General features: G+C 36.0%; 2 protein-coding genes across 2 annotated transcripts; both read right to left on the bottom strand.

The window, feature by feature from the left end:
* Positions 1–20: 20 nt before the first annotated feature.
* On the bottom strand, positions 21–23,460 carry LOC138325125 (uncharacterized). Its single transcript, XM_069270571.1, has 8 exons — positions 23,205–23,460; positions 9,565–9,862; positions 8,992–9,223; positions 8,464–8,613; positions 7,480–7,938; positions 7,013–7,261; positions 6,258–6,374; positions 21–2,233 (listed from the first exon to the last, which is right to left on the bottom strand). The coding sequence occupies exons 2-8, from the start codon at positions 9,838–9,840 to the stop codon at positions 1,794–1,796; spliced, it is 1,923 nt and encodes a 640-aa protein (XP_069126672.1). The 5' UTR covers positions 9,841–9,862; positions 23,205–23,460; the 3' UTR covers positions 21–1,793.
* On the bottom strand, positions 22,875–26,461 carry LOC138326225 (uncharacterized). Its single transcript, XM_069272351.1, has 5 exons — positions 26,076–26,461; positions 25,398–25,694; positions 25,015–25,156; positions 24,529–24,797; positions 22,875–22,908 (listed from the first exon to the last, which is right to left on the bottom strand). Exons 1-5 carry the CDS (start codon positions 26,459–26,461, stop codon positions 22,875–22,877), a joined length of 1,128 nt encoding a protein of 375 aa, XP_069128452.1.
* Between the last annotated feature and the right edge of the window lie 1,472 nt (positions 26,462–27,933).

Genomic DNA, 27,933 nt, shown 5'->3' with positions numbered 1-27,933 from the left:
CAGTGACGACAGAACAGTGACATTTTCATTTATTTTAAAATAATTATACAAATGTTAATTTTTCTATATATATTGCATTCATTCACCCTCTCTCGGCCCAATTTAGAACGAATATACGTACCCGGCCTACATGTACTATACGTTTCTAAAGTTTCTGTCTAAAAGTCATTTGAGCTACAATATTGCAGCTAGGCCCAATTCACATGTTGGTCAAATTTCTCCCGTAAGGGGACTCCATATGTTATATGCATACCTGGGGCATCACATCGATACGATGGCTGATTAAGGCCATACAAAGAATTTTGTTCTTATATCTGCAAACAAACACAATGTTAGGCTTGACATTACACGTAGGTGATATTCGTGGTCGTAAATACTTGTTCGCATATCGTCGTGGTATGTGCTACATCGAGTTTTTTAATCTAAATATTAGGCTTGTTTCGCAGCGTATGTATTTTGCCAACTCGTCCAAGTATATATATCTGTCCTTTGTATATTAGAGGGAAAACTGGTCAGAATAACTTAATAAACAAAATTACGGTCATTCTCTTTGACTGTGAAAGCATCACCATGAACATTTTTTTAAATTTTTCTTGAGAAATGAATTGTCAGAAGATCTATGCGAGCTTCTGTGTATCGAACTATTAAACTTTTCTAGAAGTGCTTACTAATAACTAATGCTGTATAGTAGCCTTCTTAGCTTTTTGGGAAGCTAATACTTGTTCGCATATTACTTTGGCAATTGGATGTTAGCACAGAGAAAGTGTGACAAATGCTCTATGGATCATTAACATGTTGATATACATTACCTATATGTGTAATAGATTATACTAGATTATATAAAGGTGTGCCTCCACACAACAAATCCTAATGACTAGTTTTGATGGATCACAGTTAAAATATTAGCATATTAGCATAAAAATGCTACTCGATATAGGTAGTATTATGAAAAATTCATACATCGGGAATCCACTCGCGGTCATATTTTCGGAAAAACACGAGCTTGCCGGAAAGGCCCGAATATGTCCGATTGCTACCTCCAATGATTATAAACCACAGAACATAATCACACTATTTTAAGTTCAATGAAAAGTCATGAACAACATGACTCTAGATATTGGGAAATTAAATTACCAAAACAAAATCAGAGCATTTAGTTGACGCGAAAATAAGATGACTTACAGAATTTTTAGTTGTTGCAATCCAGGTGCTTAGTCACTAAATATGAAAGTGAATGAATTAACTTCATACAGTTCTGCATGATAAAACCTGTATGTGACATGATTTTGACCTGGTGCTCGTAATTCACATTGTTTGTGATCGTATCTTTTGGTGCTAGGATATTGATTATTTGCTTATTTCATATTTATATTATTTCATATCTGCCCTTTTTGGGAAAGTGCAGATTGGTGTGTCACGGTTCGTAAGCGTGACGTCATAGATTGCTTATATAAGATAATTATGTTTTGTAGTTTTTTCATCATAACATTGGTCTTCAAATTACACTTTCGCAGTCCTTCGTTTGAGAGACACAGCAACTATCTGTGGATCCAGCAATAAAAGAAAGTACTGTTAGTAAACATAAGAATTCAAAACAAACTTATGTACCAACGAATTGTCATGAACGACTTTGGTCCTTTTATATTCCAGTAACATATCTTCATCTATAACAGGCAATATAGGATGTTTCGTTTGAAACCAACGTTGTTGCAAAAAAAGACGCTTCCCGGATGCTCTTCTTCATCGCTGGATTACCTCTCTACGCTAGAAGTAGAACCATCGTCGGATTCCCGCTAATTTTTATAAGCAACGGCTTTACCAGAAGACGCTTTATCGCCAGATTCCCTCCTAGAAGGATTGGTATCGCTAGATTTCCTACTATTTCGAGAAGAAGCATCATTGTCAGATTCCCTCTTCGAAGGATCGGTATCGCTGGATTTCCTACCATTTCGGGAAGAAGCAACATCATCGGATTTGTTCTCTCTCTCAGGGGGAGTGGTGATCGGACATGGTATGCAACATTTTCCGCAGGGTGGTTCTTTCATTTTGGATACAACTATCGCAGTGATCAGGGAGGAAGCTGAGAGAAGCAGTAAAACACCGGACACGTATAGGTAGGAATGTTCCAAGTGAACAGTTCCAACGATTTCAGCCCTGTCCGAAGTGTCGTCGTCCAGATCGTCCAATTTAATATTGAGGGTTCTATTGGCAAAACCAACATAATACTCTGGCCCTACAAAAAAATCAAAAATAATGACTGGAACTTTTGTCCTCGTGCAGTGGTTATGCGACTTAAAATGCAATAGCAATATTTTATGTTTATATATTATATAAGGTATATTAAAAGTTATATGAGATATCATATATAATATATGAGATATCTCATATAATACATGAGATATCTCACATAATACATGAGATATCTCATATAATATATGAGATATCTTATATCGCAATTAAGATATTTTATACATATGAATTGAAATTAAGGATCGACATTGCTCTTTGAATAAATGTCATGTTGGCTTGCTATAGTTTACACACCTCTTTTTCAGGTGTGTTTACGATAATCACCTGCTATGGAATTTATCACATTATTTTTCCTTTGTGATGCATATATATTTATGGGATAAACGTTATATGGATCATTTCAGTAAATTGCTGAAAAACAGAATTAATACGATTTGGTTTATGATCATCAGACAACAGCTGTTGTTATCATCATCAGGCAATAGCTGTTGCTATCTTCATCAGACAATACCTGTTGCTATCATCATCAGACAATACATGTTGCTATCATCATCAGACAATACATGTTGCTATCATCATCAGACAATACCTGTTGTTATCATCATCAGACAATACATGTTGCTATCATCATCAGACAATACCTGTTGCTATCATCATCAGACAATACCTGTTGTTATCATCATCAGACAATACATGTTGTTATCATCATCAGACAATACCTGTTGCTATCATCATCAGACAATACCTGTTGTTATCATCATCAGACAATACATGTTGCTATCATCATCAGAACAATACCTGTTGCTATCATCATCAGACAATACCTGTTGTTATCATCATCAGACAATACCTGTTGCTATCATCATCAGACAATACATGTTGCTATCATCATCAGACAATACATGTTGTTATCATCATCAGACAATACATGTTGTTATCATCATCAGACAATACATGTTGTTATCATCATCAGACAATACCTGTTGTGTTATCATCATCAGACAATACATGTTGTTATCATCATCAGACAATACCTGTTGTTATCATCATCAGACAATACATGTTGCTATCATCATCAGACAATACATGTTGCTATCATCATCAGACAATACCTGTTGTTATCATCATCAGACAATACATGTTGTTATCATCATCAGACAATACCTGTTGTTATCATCATCAGACAATACCTGTTGTTATCATCATCAGACAATACATGTTGCTATCATCATCAGACAATACATGTTGTTATCATCATCAGACAATACATGTTGCTATCATCATCAGACAATACATGTTGTTATCATCATCAGACAATACATGTTGTTGCTATCATCATCAGACAATACATGTTGCTTATCATCATCAGACAATACATGTTGCTATCATCATCAGACAATACCTGTTGTTATCATCATCAGACAATACCTGTTGCTATCATCATCAGACAATACCTGTTGCTATCATCATCAGACAATACATGTTGTTATCATCATCAGACAATACATGTTGTTATCATCATCAGACAATACCTGTTGTTATCATCATCAGACAATACATGTTGCTTATCATCATCAGACAATACCTGTTGTTATCATCATCAGACAATACCTGTTGTTATCATCATCAGACAATACCTGTTGTTATCATCATCAATACAGACAATACCTGTTGTTATCATCATCAGACAATACATGTTGTTATCATCATCAGACAATACCTGTTGTTATCATCAGACAATACAGCATCATCATACCTGTTGTTATCATCATCAGACAATACCTGTTGTTATCATCATCAGACAATACATGTTGTTATCATCATCAGACAATACCTGTTGTTATCATCATCAGACAATACCTGTTGTTATCATCATCATCAGACAATACCTGTTGTTATCATCATCAGACAATACTGTTGTTATCATATACAACATACTGTTGTTATCATCATCAGACAATACCTGTTGCTATCATCATCAGACAATACCTGTTGCTATCATCATCAGACAATACCTGTTGTTATCATCATCAGACAATACATGTTGTTATCATCATCAGACAATACCTGTTGTATCATCATCAGACAATACTGTTGCTTATCATCATCAGACAATACATGTTGTATCATATCAGACAATACCTGTTGTTATCATCATCAGACAATACATGTTGTTATCATCATCATCAGACAATACCTGTTGTTATCATCATCAGACAATACATGTTGCTATCATCATCAGACAATACATGTTGCTATCATCATCAGACAATACCTGTTGCTATCATCATCATCAGACAATACATGTTGTTATCATCATCAGACAATACCTGTTGCTATCATCATCAGACAATACCTGTTGTTATCATCATCAGACAATACCTGTTGCTATCAGACAATCTTTTCATCATCAATCACACAATACATGTTGTTATCATCATCAGACAATACATGTTGTTATCATCATCAGACAATACCTGTTGTTATCATCATCAGACAATACATGTTGTTATCATCATCAGACAATACATGTTGCTATCATCATCAGACAATACATGTTGCTATCATCATCATCAGACAATACCTGTTGTTATCATCATCAGACAATACCTGTTGCTATCATCATCAGACAATACCTGTTGTTATCATCATCAGACAATACCTGTTGCTATCATCATCAGACAATACCTGTTGCTATCATCATCAGACAATACCTGTTGCTATCATCATCAGACAATACCTGTTGTTATCATCATCAGACAATACCTGTTGCTATCATCATCAGACAATACCTGTTGCTATCATCATCAGACAATACATGTTGTTATCATCATCAGACAATACCTGTTGCTATCATCATCAGACAATACCTGTTGCTATCATCATCAGACAATACCTGTTGCTATCATCATCAGACAATACATGTTGTTATCATCATCAGACAATACCTGTTGTTATCATCATCAGACAATACCTGTTGTTATCATCATCAGACAATACCTGTTGCTATCATCATCAGACAATACATGTTGCTATCATCATCAGACAATACCTGTTGCTATCATCATCAGACAATACCTGTTGCTATCATCATCAGACAATACCTGTTGCTATCATCATCAGACAATACCTGTTGCTATCATCATCAGACAATACCTGTTGCTATCATCATCAGACAATACCTGTTGCTACCATCATCAGACAATACCTGTTGCTATCATCATCAGACAATACCTGTTGCTATCATCATCAGACAATACCTGTTGCTATCATCATCAGACAATACCTGTTGCTATCATGTTGCTATCATCATCATCAGACAATACCTGTTGCTATCATCATCAGACAATACCTGTTGCTATCATCATCAGACAATACCTGTTGCTATCATCATCAGACAATACCTGTTGCTATCATCATCAGACAATACCTGTTGCTACCATCATCAGACAATACCTGTTGCTATCATCATCAGACAATACCTGTTGCTATCATCATCAGACAATACCTGTTGCTATCATCATCAGACAATACCTGTTGCTATCATCATCAGACAATACCTGTTGCTATCATCATCAGACAATACCTGTTGCTATCATCATCAGACAATACCTGTTGCTATCATCATCAGACAATACCTGTTGCTACCATCATCAGACAATACCTGTTGCTACCATCATCAGACAATACCTGTTGCTATCATCATCAGACAATACCTGTTGCTACCATCACCAGACATTACCTGTTGCTATCATCATCAGACAATACCTGTTGCTTCATCATCATCAGACAATACCTGTTGCTACCATCACCAGACAATACCTGTTGCTATCATCATCAGACATTACCTGTTGCTACCATCACCATCACGACAATACTATTGCTATCATCATCAGACAATACCTGTTGCTACCATCATCAGACAATACCTGTTGCTACCATCATCAGACAATACATGTTGTTATCATCATCAGACAATACCTGTTGCTACCATCACCAGACAATACCTGTTGCTATCAAATTTCCGGCCTCTTTAACTGTAAAGATGACACCGAACACCATGAACAGCTGCTCCTTAGGAAACTGTTTTTGCAATATAACCTCTTCTAATGGTGCTATTAGCGCTAAAATATGGAAATGTCATACAAGTCAGTCATAATATACAATAAATACTCTTTTATGTGATTATGCACGTATAAAGTATACATTTAATATTTGCATTGCTATGTAATAGTGTGGATAAAATTTATGCACAAAAAATACATTTAAGCATTGATGTCACTATTTTTTTTAACTTCATTGGGGTATGAAAGAAATTTTGTTTGCAAACTGTGTGAATCACAAAAATTGCAAAGAAAATTTATTTCATAACCCGATGAAGTTAAAAAATAGTGACATCAATGCTTATAATTAATTTTACAGACTACTTGATGATATAAAATATGTTCAAACGGATTTTCCAATGGATTATTTTTTCGAAATCAATATCAATCTATATCAATAGTATATGAAGAAAAAGTATCAGCCAATCAGAATGTCAGATGTAGTATGAAAACAAATAAAAACTAATTATATGACTTATTTTTCTTATCAACTGTCTTTAATGTTACTGATGAAAAAACAAATTTCGGGTTGAAAGATACTAAACGCAACAAAGATAGCCAATCAAAAACGAGGTTATAACCACGTCGCCATTTATGTGTAATTTTAGCCAATGAAAATGCTAGTTATATTTGAAGGAGTGACAAATCAATTACATTACCTGCAATCCCATCGACTATAATGATGAAAAATACTATGAAGACATCTGTGAGTTCTTGTCCGGGCACTATAAATGCGTACACTGCCGCGAGTATAGTGATAGCTGCCAGACCTATATGGGGCCTGTGACCGACAAGGATTCGCTTAGAGAACGCAACGATGGGTACTAGTAGCTTAGCCATATAAAACAATGTCAGGTACAAGATGCTTTTTAACAGAAGGCCAGTCTGTGACGTCAGGAAGCCAAACCCTACAAGAAAAATTGTACACAATATACACCGTGTAATAAGGTGGAATACAATGTAAATAAACGGAGAGAAAAAGAATCAAATAAGTTTTTACGGTGTTTACGTTTCCTACAATCTTTTCCAGAAATGTTTTACAGTCGTTTCAGTTTTACTTTCTGCAGTTAGAGGATAGGTGGCATATCGTACATTGTATTATTAATTTCTTATGCGGTTTACATACCTATCTGTTGGAAAAAGAAGCAAAACATCCAAAAGTATATAGAAGGATGTTTGAATATAGCCTTGGTGATATGTCGCTTAACCTTTCTTCTTTTCTTGATTTTATCTTCAGTGGTTGTGTCTTTTGTATTGCTTCCGTCTTCACTATCAGTGTCGTTTGTATCGTTTCCATCTTCAATGCTAACGTTGTGTGTATTACTTCCATTTTCAGTGACAGTATCGTAGTTAAGATTAGCAGGCGAAAGATTGAATGATGCAAATATGGCAAGACCCATCACGACAAGTTGCCATCGAAAGAGCTGTCTCCAGTCGTTGTCTGTCCCCATCTGCAGCACGGCACAGAAGATAGAACCTACCGACTGTCCCTGATTGACGGCGTGAAGAGCTCGGAGGACACCGTCATCAAAGTGTTCCAACACCGGTAAAATTGCACACATGGTCAGAAAGCCGGACATCGTGCCTGAAATGTAGAGAATAAAAATACATATTTACACATATGTCTCTTTGTAGTAGGAAAAGGAGTTGCGTTCAAATCAACGTAATAGCAATTTCGTATGAATACAAATCCAGTGTCAGACCAGACTACTTCACGCTTCAAAAAAATGTTGTGTCCTTTGATTATTTAAATAACTTTAATTAGTTAACATTTCATTTTTAGACAGATCTATGACAGATTTGCTGTGAATTCATAATAATATAAAGGACGTTTTCTGTCTGATATTTGTCTCAAGGCGGCACAGACGATATTAGGATCAACAGTAATGTATAGAAAGAAAGCAAGTGGAAATTTTACAATGAAAAAACACACAAACAAAAAAAGAATATATCGTTAGAATCTTCGTTGTTAAGCTTACTATTTGCTCCTACTCAAGATAAAAACGTTGTTCATGGAATAATTACATTTTCCATGGTTTGTGAACAGAATTCGGTAATCGCTCACCATGACAATCTCTTTCAGGATTATCTGTAAATGTTTTATACTTACCACCAAGAACCCCAACAAGTACGCCGATGAGACCATAAGCAGTATCACCCACGAATGACGCGCACAGAAGACTGGCACCAAGGACAATGGAAGAATAGAAGGCAAGTACTTTGTATTCTATTCTCAGTAGTAAAAATGCTGCTGCTACCACTGCAACAGATTACAAGACCATGATAACACAACCTCAAGACTTGTTGAGAAACCTATAGAATTACATATCACATGAGTACGGTAAGAAGATGACTGTGCAAACCGGTGCGGTGGGATTTCTACATATTTATATTCACCTAGTATAGCCGGCCGGGATTCAAATCCTCGGCAAGGACGTGAAAAGTTGACGGGTCACCTGCCCGATCACTTGGGTTTTCTCCGGACACGCGCTTATATCCGGGTCATCGAGAGTGATTTGCATTAGTTTCATAACTTGCAATCGATGTAAAATAAATGATGTTTATCTAACCACCTACATGGATCAATCCCTTTCCTAACCATATCCTAATGTGCTTTAACGTTGTTGATCTTACATACCCGACACCGTTCTAAACGCTAAGAACGTATTTTGAATATGCTCTGGTTCAGGTCCCCATCCAGTCAGGTTCTTTTCCACAAGCTCCCCCAAGTCCATTTGCTCGAAGACCCAGACAAACAATTCACTCTGTTCGCTGATCATGTAGGAAGCCACAGCGTTATAAATACTCAGGAAGACACAGGCGGATAGAAGGCCAAAACAGCCCATGCGGGTACTCGTTACATCTGACGTCTGTTGTTGCGGATTCATGGAAACGAAAAGTAGCAATAAACATGATGTTGTCGAACCTTTCATGCAGACTGATTTTCTGATGACTTTCTAGGAATCCTTCTGGATTCTTACAAACAAAATATGCTATAACAATCCCTTTAAACCTAACATGTTTGTCTTTTTCAATAATCTTAACGTTTCTGTTGTTCTGGAGTTTAAAGTCTATGGTGCCATGTAGCATATCTTAGTGTTCTGCCAATTCCGCCCAGAATATTTTCCATAAATAGTCTTAAAGATTAAGACAGACTATGCACACTGAATGATAAACTAGTGCCTTCTACAATATTAACATCCTTACTCACCCTGGTGTCAGAATCCGCTGATGTCGGGTTAGATCCAGGGGCTGCAGCAGCAACAGTCACTACTTGACTAGGGTAGCCGTATGAAACCGTTACCGGTTGTGCGGGGTTAGATCCATGGGCTGCTGCAGCAGCAGCAGCAACAGTAACTGCTTGACTAGAGTTGCCGTACGTTACCGGTTGCGCTGACCACGGTGGCGGCTGACGCTGTGGTCTTTGCCCAGGGGAAGTAACCATGGAGATGCCTGTCATTAAGGCATCAGCGGCAGACCTGAACATAGCGAGGCCGTGCAAGAGTTCGCTGAAATAGTAAAATGTGTCTATTGATCATTATCATTATCAACTTATATTTTCGAACCATAGGCGCACTAGAGATGAAATAAAATGAATCATTAGTCTATCTTGTTTGCAGTGTTGAACGAACTAAAGTGGAAAACTTTTCGGACACAGAGCATAAAAGAAAAGCAAAACATTTACATCCTTTGGTATATTCCTTCACTTGATGGAACGTACTAATATGAAAGTTATTTGTTCGTGCTGCATTTTACCACATTAGATCTATTGACTAACTGCATGGTCTTCCCTATTCATATCCACCCCTGGACTATCTCATAGCAAAATTGACCGCAGTCCCGGAGACAGAAACTGACCAGAGATTTCATTTGAAGATTACAAGTACAGCGACGTCCATCTTCAAAACAACACGGTCGACCACAGTGTACCGTCATTCGATTCTTTATGACCAAACTAACTGTCTCATTTTTGTCTGTTTTCGCCCACAGAGCCTTCAGTTGCTGTGGAATAGTCCAGGGGTGGATATAACGACAGTAATAGTAACCCCTGGATCATCGGGAATGCCTTGTAATATAAGTTTAGGTGTATTACAAGTGTCAAGGCCGAACGTTCACCACACAACGTTCCAGTTTAATTTGTAATCTTCGAATTGAAGATGCAGTAAAGAGTAAAAGAAATGCGTAACTACCTAACAGACATTATTTACGCTAAATATAACACAGTCATGTTGTGTTGTTTTCAGAACATAAATAAATTTGAATACATCTATATAACTGTGCTTAACTCGTGGAACAAAGAATTATTTCTAACTGTGGACACAAAATAAAATGTCAAAATCAAGACAGACCGCCCCTTTATCACACATAAACACATGATAGATAATTAACAGTACATGTACTTAATTTGTAATGACTCCAGGAGATGATCCCATTTTAAAACCCATTACTCCTGAGTCTACATCCCGCGTGGGGCCGGAGCGGCACTGTTCGGTGGGTTTTAGGGTACTCTGGACCTTACATGTAACTCATTATCTGTCCAAACCACGCCCACAAGCATTTAGTATGATGACCCATATACGACTTAGACTTATAAGTTAAAGTGTAAACCAACTTTCTTTCGCGGTTACTAAATTTCGAGATTTTCAAAATAAGTTCCGCGAAGATTAAAGAAAGCGGATTTAAAAATTGAACAGAGATACTAATACACGGAGATCAACTTTCGCAAATTTACTTGGCTCGCGAAATTCGCGAAAGCAAATCGCACGCGAAAGCATTGTTAGCAACCACAAAAGCAGTTGTTTTTTGTCCAGTGTTGTACAATTCTTATTTTTTGGTCAATTTAAGCGTTGTTTTTTAGTTTATGTCGTCAACATGATATGTCGTCAACATTACATCTATTAAGCTTTGCTTTCGATCGAGTAATGATTAATTTGGAAAATGTTTTATCTCTTTATCTGCCGTTACATGTAGTAATGGAAAGTTTAATTTGGAAAATGTTTTATCTCTTTATCTGCCGCTATATGTACCTCTTTATCTGCCGTTACATGTAGTAATGGAAAGTTTAATTTGGAAAATGTTTTATCTCTTTATCTGCCGTTACATGTAGTAATGGAAAGTTTAATTTGGAAAATGTTTTATCTCTTTATCTGCCGTTACATGTAGTAATGGGAAGTTTAATTTGGAAAATGTTTTATCTCTTTATCTGCCGTTACATGTAGTAATGGAAAGTTTAATTTGGAAAATGTTTTATCTCTTTATCTGCCGTTACATGTAGTAATGGAAAGTTTAATTTGGAAAATGTTTTATCTCTTTATCTGCCGTTACATGTAGTAATGGAAAGTTTAATTTGGAAAATGTTTTATCTCTTTATCTGCCGTTACATGTAGTAATGGAAAGTTTAATTTGGAAAATGTTTTATCTCTTTATCTGCCGTTACATGTAGTAATGGAAAGTTTAATTTGGAAAATGTTTTATCTCTTTATCTGCCGTTACATGTAGTAATGGAAAGTTTAATTTGGAAAATGTTTTATCTCTTTATCTGCCGTTACATGTAGTAATGGAAAGTTTAATTTGGAAAATGTTTTATCTCTTTATCTGCCGTTACATGTAGTAATGGAAAGTTTAATTTGGAAAATGTTTTATTCTCTTTATCTGCCGTTACATGTAGTAATGGAAAGTTTAATTTGGAAAATGTTTTATCTCTTTATCTGCCGTTACATGTAGTAATGGAAAGTTTAATTTGGAAAATGTTTTATCTCTTTATCTGCCGTTACATGTAGTAATGGAAAGTTTAATTTGGAAAATGTTTTATCTCTTTATCTGCCGCTTACATGTAGTAATGGAAAGTTTAATTTGGAAAATGTTTTATCTCTTTATCTGCCGTTACATGTAGTAATGGAAAGTTTAATTTGGAAAATGTTTTTATCTCTTTATCTGCCGTTACATGTAGTAATGGAAAGTTTAATTTGGAAAATGTTTTATTTATCTCTTTATCTGCCGTTACATGTAGTAATGGAAAGTTTAATTTGGAAAATGTTTATCTCTTTATCTGCCGTTACATGTAGTAATGGAAAGTTTAATTTGGAAAATGTTTTATCTCTTTATCTGCCGTTACATGTAGTAATGGAAAGTTTAATTTGGAAAATGTTTTATCTCTTTATCTGCCGTTAATGTAGTAATGGAAAGTTTAATTTGGAAAATGTTTTATCTCTTTATCTGCCGTTACATGTAGTAATGGAAAGTTTAATTTGGAAAATGTTTTATCTCTTTATCTGCCGTTACATGTAGTAATGGAAAGTTTAATTTGGAAAATGTTTTATCTCTTTATCTGCCGTTACATGTAGTAATGGAAAGTTTAATTTGGAAAATGTTTTATCTCTTTATCTGCCGTTACATGTAGTAATCGAAAGTTTAATTTGGAAAATGTTTTATCTCTTTATCTGCCGTTACATGTAGTAATGGAAAGTTTAATTTGGAAAATGTTTTATCTCTTTATCTGCCGTTACATGTAGTAATGGAAAGTTTAATTTGGAAAATGTTTTATCTCTTTATCTGCCGTTACATGTAGTAATGGAAAGTTTAATTTGGAAAATGTTTTATCTCTTTATCTGCCGTTACATGTAGTAATGGAAAGTTTAATTTGGAAAATGTTTTATCTCTTTATCTGCCGTTACATTAGTTAAGTAATGGAAAGTTTAATTTGGAAAATGTTTTATCTCTTTATCTGCCGTTACATGTAGTAATGGAAAGTTTAATTTGGAAAATGTTTTATCTCTTTATCTGCCGTTACATGTAGTAATGGAAAGTTTAATTTGGAAAATGTTTTATCTCTTTATCTGCCGTTACATGTAGTAATGGAAAGTTTAATTTGGAAAATGTTTTATCTCTTTATCTGCCGTTACATGTAGTAATGGAAAGTTTAATTTGGAAAATGTTTTATCTCTTTATCTGCCGTTACATGTAGTAATGGAAAGTTTAATTTGGAAAATGTTTTATCTCTTTATCTGCCGTTACATGTAGTAATGGAAAGTTTAATTTGGAAAATGTTTTATCTCTTTATCTGCCGTTACATGTAGTAATGGAAAGTTTAATTTGGAAAATGTTTTATCTCTTTATCTGCCGTTACATGTAGTAATGGAAAGTTTAATTTGGAAAATGTTTTATCTCTTTATCTGCCGTTACATGTAGTAATGGAAAGTTTAATTTGGAAAATGTTTTATCTCTTTATCTGCCGTTACATGTAGTAATGGAAAGTTTAATTTGGAAAATGTTTTATCTCTTTATCTGCCGTTACATGTAGTAATGGAAAGTTTAATTTGGAAAATGTTTTATCTCTTTATCTGCCGTTACATGTAGTAATGGAAAGTTTAATTTGGAAAATGTTTTATCTCTTTATCTGCCGTTACATGTAGTAATGGAAAGTTTAATTTGGAAAATGTTTTACTCTTTATCTGCCGTTACATGTAGTAATGGAAAGTTTAATTTGGAAAATGTTTTATCTCTTTATCTGCCGTTACATGTAGTAATGGAAAGTTTAATTTGGAAAATGTTTTATCTCTTTATCTGCCGTTACATGTAGTAATGGAAAGTTTAATTTGGAAAATGTTTTATCTCTTTATCTGCCGTTACATGTAGTAATGGAAATCTTTATTTAATTTGGAAAATGTTTTATCTCTTTATCTGCCGTTACATGTAGTAATGGAAAGTTTAATTTGGAAAATGTTTTATCTCTTTATCTGCCGTTACATGTAGTAATGGAAAGTTTAATTTGGAAAAATGTGTTTATCTCTTTATCTGCCGTTACATGTAGTAATGGAAAGTAAATAACATATGTTTATTCAGCACGAAGCTTGTTATATATGCTAAATGTAACTATATAATTTGTTTATGTATTGGACTCGTATATTGTAAAAATATTCTTAATTTAGCAACTTAAGATAACAACATTCACTGATTGCTAAATGATGATTGCTGGCATTTCATTGTTTCATTTGTTTCATGATATTTTTTCTAAAAGAACATTAATGCCAAAATGTATTTGTTAGATATTAATTGTAAAATCATTTATATATCATTTTAGATTGTTTACAAAATTAATGTTCAATTGTATGGAATTAGTCACGTCATGAATGTCAAATGTTGAAACAATTTTACATGTAGCTATAAAACGTGGGTGCTGGTATGGCTAAACAAATCAAATGTGACTACCAATAATTATTAATGTTTGTTTGTTTCTCTCTTCTTTTTTCTTTCTTTCTTTTACATATAATTTGATATACAATCATTAATGCTGCTATTGTATGTTTGATTATGTAACATCATATACATTTGTATGGGAGAGGGCAATTCTAAGTTGTATAACTTGTGCCTAATTCCTTTTGACTTTGTTCAAATAAAATATGTTTAAACTAAAACTTAAGATAACAATTCATCCTACAGTGATTTCGTTCTTTGCACTTTTCTAACGGTCATGTGATCGAATCATTTCTTTCTTTTAAACAACTGACATGTAGGTCTCCTTTCAATAGCATTGACATTCCCATACATAGCACAAAGCTAATATTATGGTGGCTGATTACGGCTATCTCGTGTTGTTGTGTTGTCGCCTTGTCGTGTTGTCGCCTTGTCGAGTTGCCGCGGTCTCATACTGCGACAACCCGAGATTTAACAGTTAAAATGTCGACTTGTCGCGTTTTCGAACCGCGACAACACGACAAGACGACAAGTCGACAAGACGACAAGTCGACAACACGACAAGTCGACATTTCAAACACGCTAATTAGCGCGTACAGAATCTCGTGTTGTCGTGGTAATATGTCGACTTGTCTTGCTGTCGAGTTGTCGACTTGTCGTGTTGTCGCCTTGTCATGTTGTCGCCTTGTCGTGTTGTCGACTTGTCGTGTTGTCGAGTTGTCGACTTGTCGCCTTCCTGTTACACACGCGCAAACAATGGATAACACTCGCCATATTGGATTGCTAATGAAAATAATTGTGTGCATGTGTTTGTAGCTAGATGAAGATATTTGATAGCAATTTCTTTACCGAGAGTTGTCAAAGTATTTTTCTCTGAACTATGAATTTCAATAATTTGTTTATTATATGATAATCGTGTATTAATGGTCTGGTCACGCCGTCTGATAAGTACGCAGTAATCGTCATCTGTTAATTTTAAGGTCACTTGAACCGCTAAACTAAGGCCTAATACTTCGAAGGCCCGTTAATCCGAAAATTAGAAAATATTGCAATTTTATGGTGGCATATGTCTGCCATCGATTTGCCGACTTACGACTTAATAATGTCGACATCGACATAAACAGAAGAATATGTCGAACGACATAATATCGAAGATGTCGACATAAACAAAGAAATGTCGACTTACCACATGTACATGCCCACATAATGATTCCAAGATATTTATGTAGACAGTCGGTAACTCGCGGCGATTAATGTGTTTATGCTCGGGTGTGACACCGACTTGTCAGTTATTGATGTCGACATCTAAACTAAAAGATGTCGACATCTGGTCTTGAAAGTGGAAATCAAAGGCCACCCTTTCATAGAGCACTGTGTATATGCAGCAAAAGCCATACAGCAGAGATCGACGTTGATTTTGTTAATTCAAGTTTTTATTTATTTGATTTCAAAATAAAACAAAATGTGATCCTGCACATCCCGGCCATGAAACTGTAGCCTGCGTGTACGTAGCTGTTAGCCAGAGCTAAGGAAGTGTACAACGAATTATTAATACACTGTATATATAACCGTGGGTTGAAAATTCGTTTCAAAGCTGTGTGTGTGTTTTGTTGATTGGCATTCGTACCAAGTCCATGTAGTACATACCGTACTATACTATATTAAAAGAATGAATGAAAAAAAAAATAAAAAAAAAATAAAATAAAAAAAAGATTTTTTTTATGTTGTATTTTCTTGTGAATCCCGAAAAATACCAGTTACGTAATTTAAAAGCCATAAAGGTCACAGTACAGGTACACAATACACATTGGGAAACCAGCTTTACTTGTTAGCTTGGCCTGTCCATATATATATACATAAATATTTACATCCCTCGATACACTTACCGGGTATATAAAGGCACAACGAATTTTTGTTACGGTCTTATTGGTCAGATTTAACCTTTGGGCTAAAAATCCTCCAGGGACGCGGTTTTAAACTCCCGATACATCTGCATCTATTTTTCGTAGTAAAAACATGCGTTCTTTGTAGTCAAACGTAGTAAAAAAAAAGTCACGTGCTTATACCTCATTCATGCCATTGGCCGGAATATACAATTGCATTATGGGTAACTAGTGATCACGTGATTTTGTGTTTACTTCCAAATATGGTGATAGTTTGCTTGCCATTTCTTCGGAGAAATTGATTTATTTGAAAATATTTAGACTCCAAAATGTTATTTATATTGCATGCATATCATTTTGACTTGCACATATGCACTGTTTTACTATAAATAATGAACTGAATGAGTTGTAAAACCGCCATTTTCACGTTTTGTAAATAAATGATATAATACGAATTGACCAATTCAATAGGTCTAACCGTCTAATCTAAAATCAGCGAAGATCGGCTACTCCCGGCTAAATTCGTAGAATTCTAAATTTATATTTATATATATTATTACCTGCTTTAGGGTTCAGAACATATACATATAACACAGAGAAAATAAGGCCAAATTATGTATAAATACCAGGTCAGAGAAATCACTCTATTTGGAAGTAAACACACACTCATGTGATCACTAGTTACCCACTAATACAATTCCATATTTATTTCGGCCAATGGCATGAATGAGGCATAATCACGTGACTTGTTTTACTACGTTTTACTACAAAGAACGCGTGCTTTGTACCATTATGGGGGAAATCCTCCGCGGATCGTGGTTTCATTTCCACCATTTGAAATTGTTAGCAATACTATCAGATCATAGTTTATTTTCCATATTATTTCCAAAAAATAGTTATAAGTTTCCGCATAGCCCACTTAGCTTTTTGGGAATCTAATACATACATGTATGTACACATATACTAAGAAACACGAGCTTATGTGCTTACATAGCTCTTCCCGCCTGGTAAATTGGGACCTAGGCCCTAACTCATTATGCTTCGGTAGGTTCCGTACGAAAATGTATCATTTTGTTTCTTCATAGATTGAAAGGTCTCAAGGCCCTCTACCAATATTGTGAATTTCATGGCCCTGGGGTCTCGGGAATTTTCCCCAGGGGATAGGGTCTTTACCATAGTTTATATAGGGAAACACATTTATGAGCATTATTTGCTCAATTTTCATAGGAAACAGATGTAATGGAATCAAATACTCTTCATATATTAAAAGGTTAAATGGATATCATCACTGGCTGATTTCATGGGCCTGATAGGCCAATTATGGTGCTTATATACAGTGTATGTATTTGTTTCATTCTGTATCCTAACTCGGGTGACCAATCAGAAAAAAACATGCATGGCTGACAGGTGGCTATGTGTTTTGTTATTCCTGCTATATAGACCCTATTTTTAGTTTTCCCATGTTATAAAACATTTCCAAGAGGAAAGAAAAAGGTAAAAAATTACAGAAATAGAGAAAAGATCCATCTTTTATTGGCATGATTTACATCAGTCAGTAGTGGGTACCAAGTTCATTAAACTTTTTAAATGTGCAACTGCAGGGGCGTAGGAAGAACATTTTTCGTACTTCATTTTAGAAAATTTTGCCGCTTTGCGGCGCATTTCCTAAAAGTTCAAGCACGTAATGTTCAAACCTTTAATAATAAAAATTCAATATACACATGAACTAGACTAAAATGTCCATCAAGGGATTCTACTATTTCAAAAATGTTTCTTAAAATACTAAATTGTTTATATGTCTAAGCAAGACAATTAAATCAATTCATTATTTTTTAGTTAAACAACAATGTGCTGATGGTGTGAAGTCGTATGTTCAGATCGAGCAGGGTTGCATAATGATATATTTACATTTTCACTGCAGTCCCACTATGTAACCTTACCAAGCGCAGTTGGCAGTCATATAGACCATGAACTTCAAGCATTTATTATGACGTCATTATCATTGTGACGTCACAATTGTCGTGCCAGCGATCACGGAAGACGGCTGTTCAAATGGCTGTTCCATCCATGACGATAACGAATGATTAATTCATTATAGATGCAAAATTCCTTGGGATTTCATCATAAAATTGTAACCAAATGTAAATATAAGCATTGAACGTCTTTCAGTAGATTCATAGCCAATATGAATGTAAACTGGACAGAGGTAAATTTAACATGAAGCGCTAGCGCGCTTCATGGAATTTTGCCTCTATCCAGTTTGCATTCATATTGGCTATGAATGCCAACTGAAAGACGTTCAATGCTTAAATGACGACATTCACAATTATAATTTCTAAATGCAGGTAAATGTAAATCGAAAAATTACCACGTTAAGAACGCAAATAAAATCCTCAAAATACACCGTAAAACTCATCTTGGCCATTCCAAATCGTAATATTTTTCGCGGGGGAAACCCCCGGACCCCCAGAACACCAAAGTCTCGCGCATTCGGCGCTCGCAAAATCATCAAAATCGTAATTTTTTCCGGAGGAGATCCCCGGACCCCCAAAACACCAAAATCTCACGCATTCGGCGTTCGCAAAATCATCAAAATACACCGTAAAAATTATCTCAGCCATTCTAAATCGTAATATTTTTTTTCCGGGAGAGACCCCCGGACCTCCAAACACCAAAATCTCGACCCTTCGACGCTCGCACGCCATTTTGCATATTCATTAATTTCCTGTTAGCGTCGCCATTGATATGGATGTGTACAAGGATTATATGTAATGATTTATGAGAAAAAGTATATAAAGTATATATGGTTGTGTGTTGAATTAATCTCCTCCTGTGTGACCTATTGCAATTGTCTTTTGGCCGGCATCATCCAGTGTCTGTTGTAAACAATTTACAATCTTCTTAATAACCAAGAACCTCATACATGGACATGTTATTGGGCCATAGCATGCTGGGTTGAAGGGATACAAAGTTTGTTCAAATCAATGATCTTGACCTATGTGCCAAGTCACAGGGCTGAGACATTCATTTGTTTGTTTAAAAGCAAAACATTATTTATAACTGTGCATATTGGAATTCAGGTGACTGTTAGACATATATATCCTTATTGCCTTCTGCTCATTCTCAACTCTCATCCATTTGTAAACAATTCAAATTTTAACAAACTTCTTCTCCACAACACGGTTTTTCTCATTTTACAGCAAGTACAAAAACAACGACAATCAAATAACAATCATGAATATTTTGTATTGATATTATTTTTTTGCAAATTTTCAGCAAAACAAACATGTTTCAAATTAAATTAATACACATATTGATTAATATATTTGATCTGCATTCATTATTGAATTTAAAAAAAATGAAAAAAAAAAATTATATCATAGCAAAGGTACATGGTTTGTCATTTTAATCAAGGGAGATAAATCCGTTTTGAAGGATTTTCCACAAAGTGGAAAAGTTAAAATTAATTCACTTTCCATGCATTATTCAACCAAATTTAGCCTGGTACATTTCCTGGTCAACATCAATTATAATTTCAACACAAATTAATTACATGTAGATGATGTTTCAAGTAATTGTCGAGTATATATACATGAACTTTGACATCTGCCATGGCACAACATGTAATCTTCAATTTATCAATGTTTCACAATCAAAGTGACTTCTGTTTCAAATGGTGGAAATGAAATCACGATCCGCGAGGGATTTTCACAATAATGGTACAAAACACGCGTTCTTTGTAGTCAAACGTAGTAAAACAAGTCACGTGATTTTACCTCATTCATGCCATTGGCCGAAATAAATATGGAATTGTATTATGGGTAACTAGTGATCACATGAGTGTGTGTTTACTTCCAAATAGAGTGATTTCTCTGACCTGGTATTTATACATAATTAGGCCTTTTGAAGAAGATCTTATTTTCTCTGTGTTATAGGTATATGTTTTGAACCCTAAAGCAGGTAATAATATATATAAATATAAATTTAGAATTCTACGAATTTAGCCGGGAGTAGCCGATCTTCGCTGATCTTAGATTAGACGGTTAGACCTATTGAATTGGTCAATTCGCATTATATCATTTATTTACAAAACGTGGAAATGACAGTTTTATAACTCATTTCAGTTCATTATTTATAGTAAAATAATACATATGTGCAAGTCAAAATGATATGCATGCAATATTAATAACATTTTGGAGTCTAAATATTTTCAAATAAATCAATTTCTCCGAAGAAATGGCAAGCAAACTATCACCATATTTGGAAGTAAACACACAATCACGTGATCACTAGTTACCCATAATGCAATTGTATATTCCGGCCAATGGCATGAATGAGGTATAAGCACGTGACTTTTTTTACTACGTTTTTACTACAAAAAATAGATGCAGATATATCCCGAGTTTGGAGCTAAAACCGCGTCCCGCGGGAGGATTTTTAGCCCAAAGGTTGAATCTGGCCATTAAGACCGTAACAAAAAAATCGTTGTGCCTTTATTTAAGTGTATCGAGGGATGTAAATATTTATGTATATATATGGACAGGGCAAGCTAACAAGTAAAGCTGGTTTCCAAATGGGTATTGTGTATCTGTACTGTGACCTTTTTGGCTTTTAAATTACGTAACTGGTATTTTTCGTGATTCGCAAAAAAATGAAATCTTGAAAAAATCATTGTAATATAGTATAGTACGGTATGTACCACATGGACTTGGTACGAATGCTAATCCACAAAGCACACACACAGCTTTTAAACGAATTTTCAACCCACGGTTATATATATTAATAAATGATTATGGCCAAGAGGATGGAAATTCGTTGTACAAAGCTGAGTCCTTTTGCACTCTAACTTCCTCAGCTCGGACTAACAGTTACAATGTGTACATACACGCATGCTACAGCTGCATGGCCGGGATGTGCAGGATCACAATTTTTAATTTTGAAATCAAATGAATAAAAACTTTTCTGAATTAACAAAATCAACGTCGAACTCTGCTGTATGGTGCCTTGCTGCATATACACAGTGCCCTATGAAAGGGTGGCCTTTGAATTCCACTTTCAAGACCAGATGTCGACATCTTTTAGTTTAGATGTCGACATCGATAACTGACAAGTCGGTGTCACACCCGAGCATAAACACGATTAATCGCCGAATTACCGACTTTCTACATAATTATCTTGGAATCATTATGTGGGCAGGTTCATGTGGTAAGTCGACATATTCTTCTGTTTATGTCGACATCTTCCGATATGATGTCGGCAACTCGATGGCAGAAATATGCCACCATACTATGGTACAAGCACTGACTTCAGTTTTCTATATTCAAAGATAGTGGCTATTTCATATGATTTGCGCATGTGTAACAGGAAGGCGACAAGTCGACAACTCGACAACACGACAAGTCGACAACACGACAACTCGACAACACGACAAGTCGACATTTTACCGCGACAACACGAGATTCTGTACGCGCTAATTAGCGTGTTTGAAATGTCGACTTGTCGTGTTGTCGACTTGTCGTCTTGTCGTGTTGTCGACTTGTCGCGGTTCGAAAACGCGACAAGTCGACATTTTAACTGTTAAATCTCGGGTTGTCGCAGTTTGAGACCGCGACAACTCGACAAGGCGACAACACGACAAGGCGACAACACAACAACACGAGATGGCCGTAATCAGCCACCATATAATTCAGCTAAGCATTTTCCGTTCACATGGATCTGAGAATTGGTTACAGCTTATACAATTATGGACCCACCAGAGTGCCCTAAGATCTTTTAGGCACCATAGTTTTAAGAGTCTAAATAGAAATTCGGTAAAAGTCCTATTTCAAATTGTCCTATATACGTAAAGGGTGGAAAGCTCCTCGACACAATTTTTTTCCCACCTAGCTTTAGCGGCTAAAAACTCATGTTTCTAAAAAATCAAAACCTGTTACATTACGTATATACATGTAGTATAATGTAGAATAAGATTTTACCGATTTTTGAACTAGACCCCGAAAACGTCTAAAAATGGTCTTAGGACACTTTGGTTGGTCCATTATTATATAAACTGTAACAACTTCTCAGAACCTCGTGGTTCCGTTGCATGTGAATTGCTCAAAAAAAGGAGGTCTGGGCCCGGCACCATAAAGTTTTTCCAAACGATTTTTTACTCCCAGTAAAAAAAACTGTCTGAGAAAGTTTTCTTGCCGGCCTGGTGCTTACTCAAACATGGGGTAGTCCGCTAACTGCTATGATTTTTTTTTTTTTTTTTTTTGAATATATAGTCTATATATTAAAAAAAAAAAAAAAAAAAAATCTGAAAAAAGCCTAATATGGTGCCGGCCTTGGTGCTTAGCGGGCAAACATGGTGGTACACCATGATGTTTGCAATATGCACTAAAGCAAAACAAAAAATGCCAAATAGAACTGCACAATAGTTGATAAAAACCGACGGTTTTTGTGGTTACTGACAACGGTTGTCTTCTTCTAGTGATAATCTAAAAACAACGGACATACGTGTTGATCGGTAAATGACAAGGCGTGTATGGGCCATCCTATTTTGGCCGATCTCGGACAATTGCATTAGTTTGCTAGTAGTTAAGGGATGTACATGTAATTCGTTACCAACTTTATCAGTATATCTAATATATAAAATTTATGCGCTAGGTTATTATTAATTTGTAGGAGGGTGATATAACACTATATGTATCTGAACAAAGTTTCATAATTGATCATTATGAACCAGTCGGTTCTAAGTCCAGCCGGGGAACAAATTCATAAAAAATATACTTACGAAGTGTGGTCCGCTGTTATATTTTCTTGTTTTAATGATGTTTCCTGACGATGTAATCAAGGTCTATATCCATAAACAGCTCGATCAATTTAACGTGTTTATGATAATATGTCTGCCAATCATTTCAAGTACATTTTATTCTCGGAAAACATAACAGTGATTGTGAACAGCTATAGCCCTTCAAACAGGTTCATTTATTTCCGCTGATGTCCATTTGAGGAAGGATGATCTGTCGGTCGGTAGTACTCTAATATAATAGTGTTACCACCCAAACTATACAGCCACGTCGGGGGTCATGACCCTGGCTGGACGTTACACTTAATAAACCAAACCAAACCAATATTGTGACCCGTCAAAGTGTCTTAGGCAGTATGCTGAGGGCGTCAAAAGTCAACTAAGGATTTTTTACATAAGAAAACATATTCCTGTCTAATGTACGATAACAGTGGAGATTCATTTCGCTGTTTTGCTGTCTGGCGCAGTGATAGTCAACTACCGCGCGGCATTTAGGACCACGGCGGGAAACATAAAACGACCCGCGTTATGAAAATTAACATTTTATTTATTCTAATTAAACAGTTCTGAAGGTGATGATAAGTGTGCTAGTAAACGTATAGTTAATAACTTCTGCGACTCTACAAAATTATTGATCTCGTTTTACATTCCTATTTTAAAAATTAAAAGCCGTTTCGGAAAGGTAGTGGCCCTTTAAAATACCCGGTGATTCACAATGTAAAATGTTATAACACAAAACCATTATTCTAAATTCGTAAAAGTCTATAATTGGCATCCATTTTAATTTTTCAAAGAGGGATCTGGAGGGAGTAAGGATATTTCTTAACATTTGGTGATATCCTGGCAAAAGAATTGTGTTTATTCGCAAAAATTATTACGTTTATTCGCAATACTATTGGGTTTATTTGCAATAGTATTTCGTTTGTTTGAAAAAGTATTGCTTTTATTCGCAATACTGGTTTTTTTTTTTACTTTTTCATATTTAATTTTGCACCAAAGGACTTCCGTAAATATGAGAGCTAGAAGACCAGGGGAGTATATTTGGTTTCGACTTGAACGATTTTGTGTAAATCATGTTCCTTTGTCAGGATTATTGATGTGAAAAAAATTAATTTCCTCAGGATTATTGATGTGGAAAAAAAGTTAAATTTCCCGAATGTGTTACAACTTCTCTAGCCAATGGTATTCAGTACTCATCACTTCAGGGAGAGTATCGTACTGAATACCACATTCAGGGAGAGTATCATACTGAATACCACATTCAGGGAGAGTATCGTACTGAATACCACATTCAGGGAGAGTATCGTACTGAATACCACATTCAGGGAGAGTATCATACTGAATACCACATTCAGGGAGAGTATCGTACTGAACACCACATTCAGGGAGAGTATCGTACTGAACACCACATTCAGGGAGAGTATCGTACTGAACACCACATTCAGGGAGAGTATCGTACTGAATACCACATTCAGGGGGAGTATCGTACTGAATACCACATTCAGGGAGAGTATCGTACTGAACACCACATTCAGGGAGAGTATCGTACTGAATACCACATTCAGGGAGAATATCGTACTGAAAACCACAATCAGGGAGAATATCATACTGAATAACACATTCAGGGAGAGTATCGTACTGAATAACACATTCAGGGAGAGTATCGTACTGAATACCACATTCAGGGAAAGTATCGTGCTGAATACCACATTCAGGGAGAGTATCGTACAGAATACCACATTCAGGGAGAGTATCGTACTGAATACCACATTCAGAAGAGTGTCATACGGAATACCTCATTCAGGGAGAGTATCGTACAGATTACCACATTCAGGGAGAGTATCGTACTGAATACCACATTCAGGGAGAGTATCGTACTGAATACCACATTCAGGGAGAGTATCGTACTGAATACCACATTCAGGGAGAGTATCGTACTGAATAACACATTCAGAGAAAGTATCGTACTGAATACCACATTCAGGGAAAGTATCGTGCTGAATACCACATTCAGGGAGAGTATCGTACAGATTACCACATTCAGGGAGAGTATCGTACTGAATACCACATTCAGGGAGAGTATCGTACTGAATACCACATTCAGGGAGAGTATCGTACTGAATACCACATTCAGGGAGAGTATCGTACTGAATACCACATTCAGGGAGAGTATCGTACTGAATACCACATTCAGGGAGAGTATCGTACTGAATACCACATTCAGGGAGAGTATCGTACTGAATACCACATTCAGGGAAAGTATCGTACTGAATACCACATTCAGGGAGAGTATCGTACTGAATACCACATTCAGGGAGAGTATCGTACTGAATACCACATTCAGGGAGAGTATCGTACGATACCACATTCAGGGAGAGTATCGTACTGAATACCACATTCAGGGAGAGTATCGTACTGAATACCACATTCAGGGAGAGTATCGTACTGAATACCACATTCAGGGAGAGTATCGTACTGAATACCACATTCAGGGAAGTATACGAATACCACATTCAGGGAGAGTATCGTACTGAATACCACATTCAGGGAGAGTATCGTACTGAATACCACATTCAGGGAGAGTATCGTACTGAATACCACATTCAGGGAGAGTATCGTACTGAATACCACATTCAGGGAGAGTATCGTACTGAATACCACATTCAGGGAGAGTATCGTACTGAATACCACATTCAGGGAGAGTATCGTACTGAATACCACATTCAGGGAGAGTATCGTACTGAATACCCATTCAGGGAGAGTATCGTACTGAATACCACATTCAGGGAGAGTATGTCACGAATACCTCTTCAGGAGAGTATCGTACTGAATACCACATTCAGGAGAGTATCATACTGAATACTCACATTCAGGGAGAGTATCGTACTGAATACCACATTCAGGGAGAGTATCGTACTGAATACCACATTCAGGGAGAGTATCGTACTGAATACCACATTCAGGGAGAGTATTGTACTGAATACCACATTCAGGGAGAATCGTACTATACCACATTCGTATCTGAATACCACATTCAGAGAGAGTATCGTACTGAATACCACATTCAGGGAGAGTATCGTACTGAATACCACATTCAGGGAGAGTATCATACTGAATACCATATTCAGAGAGAGTATCATACTGAATACCACATTCAGGAGAATATCGTACTGAATACCACCATCAGGGAGAGTATCGTACTGAATACCACATTCAGGAGAGTATCGTACTGAATACCACATTCAGGGAGAGTATCGTACTGAATACCACATTCAGGGAGTGTATCGTACTGAATAACACATTCAGGGAGAGTATTGTACTGAATACCACTTTCAGGGAGAATATCGTACTGAATACCACATTCAGGGAGAGTATCATACTGAATGCCATATTCAGAGAGAGTATCGCGCTGAATATCATTGGCTAGTGAAGTGTTTATATATATTAAAGTAAGCACGGTATCCGTTTGACTACCTACCGAAGTTTTAATGCAGAAAACAACATTGACTTGGTGGTATTTGAAATGACGATTAACATGTGTCCAACGATAATCAGACATATCAAGTTTGATAAAAATATTATATGAACGTAGACTGGTTTATTTAAACTGGTTTTTTGTGTGATTTTAATACCTTTCAAGGCCTACTGCCTTTCCGAAACGTCCTCATAAATGTTATTTAAACGAGATTGCTAATTTTGTTAAGTCGCAAAATTATTAGCTTAACATTAATACTACACTTACCGTCGCCTCCTGTCCAAATCAATTAGAATAATCAAATGTTAATTTTCATAACGCGGGTCGTCTTATGTTTCCCGGCGTCATCCTATAATTATCACGCAGTAGTTTACTGCGACAGATAGGCAAAACAGCGGAAACGAATCTTCTGGTTCTTATGTTAATATTGTTTTAAGAATTAGAAATAAAACTTTTTTTTTTTTTTTTTTTTTGGAAAGGCGGTGTGCCTTTTTTTTTTAAACAGAACGTTGCATAAAACATCCGGGTCCCAGAAAATTACCACCAGCTCAAGTGCTGCTGTAACCAATCGGAAACTAAACTTCAGAGTGATCGTTTCCGTCCGTCTTCCTCAAATTTAACGTGTTTATCGTATTTCTAACGTTGATTTCAATGTGGTTGATATGTTACTTTAAGACTTGTGGACTATTGAACAACCTCTAATCAATAAAGATTTTACTATGATCAGTAATGAAGCAATGGTAATGATCCAAGCAGATACATGAAGCATGAATAGATACAGATGAGTGATAAGGGGATGAGAGTGTACTCGTACAATCGTATCAATGTACCAGAAGGGGAGACATGTAGCGGCTAGACCGGGATTCGACCCGGGACCTCCTAACACTAGCCGAATGCTTTACTGCTGAGCTACCTGATCACCGAGGATTGACCCAGTCCAATCCCGCTACAACATATTCCAGAGGTAGATATATTGACAGTGATAGTAACTCCTGGAATATCGATGGTGCTATGGAGACGTTACACAAAATATTCGTCCTGATTGAATGTTCGCAGTGGGAATTACAGGAGACTCGATGTAGCGGGTTTTTTAACATTCAGTCTGGAAATTGACACTATCCTTGAATGACCAATCGTCCTCGGCTTATATCATCTCTCCATATTCCCTCAAATTATGATAAAACAAAAGGAACCTACAAATCATCAAAACCGGATATCTGCAAGTTGGCTCTAGATGTT

This window comes from Argopecten irradians, chromosome 6 (genome assembly GCF_041381155.1).
Source record: "Argopecten irradians isolate NY chromosome 6, Ai_NY, whole genome shotgun sequence".
NCBI classification, from domain to species: domain Eukaryota; kingdom Metazoa; phylum Mollusca; class Bivalvia; order Pectinida; family Pectinidae; genus Argopecten; species Argopecten irradians.
The sequence above is the reverse complement of the archived record's forward strand: the minus strand, read 5'-3'. Positions and strand labels throughout refer to the sequence as shown.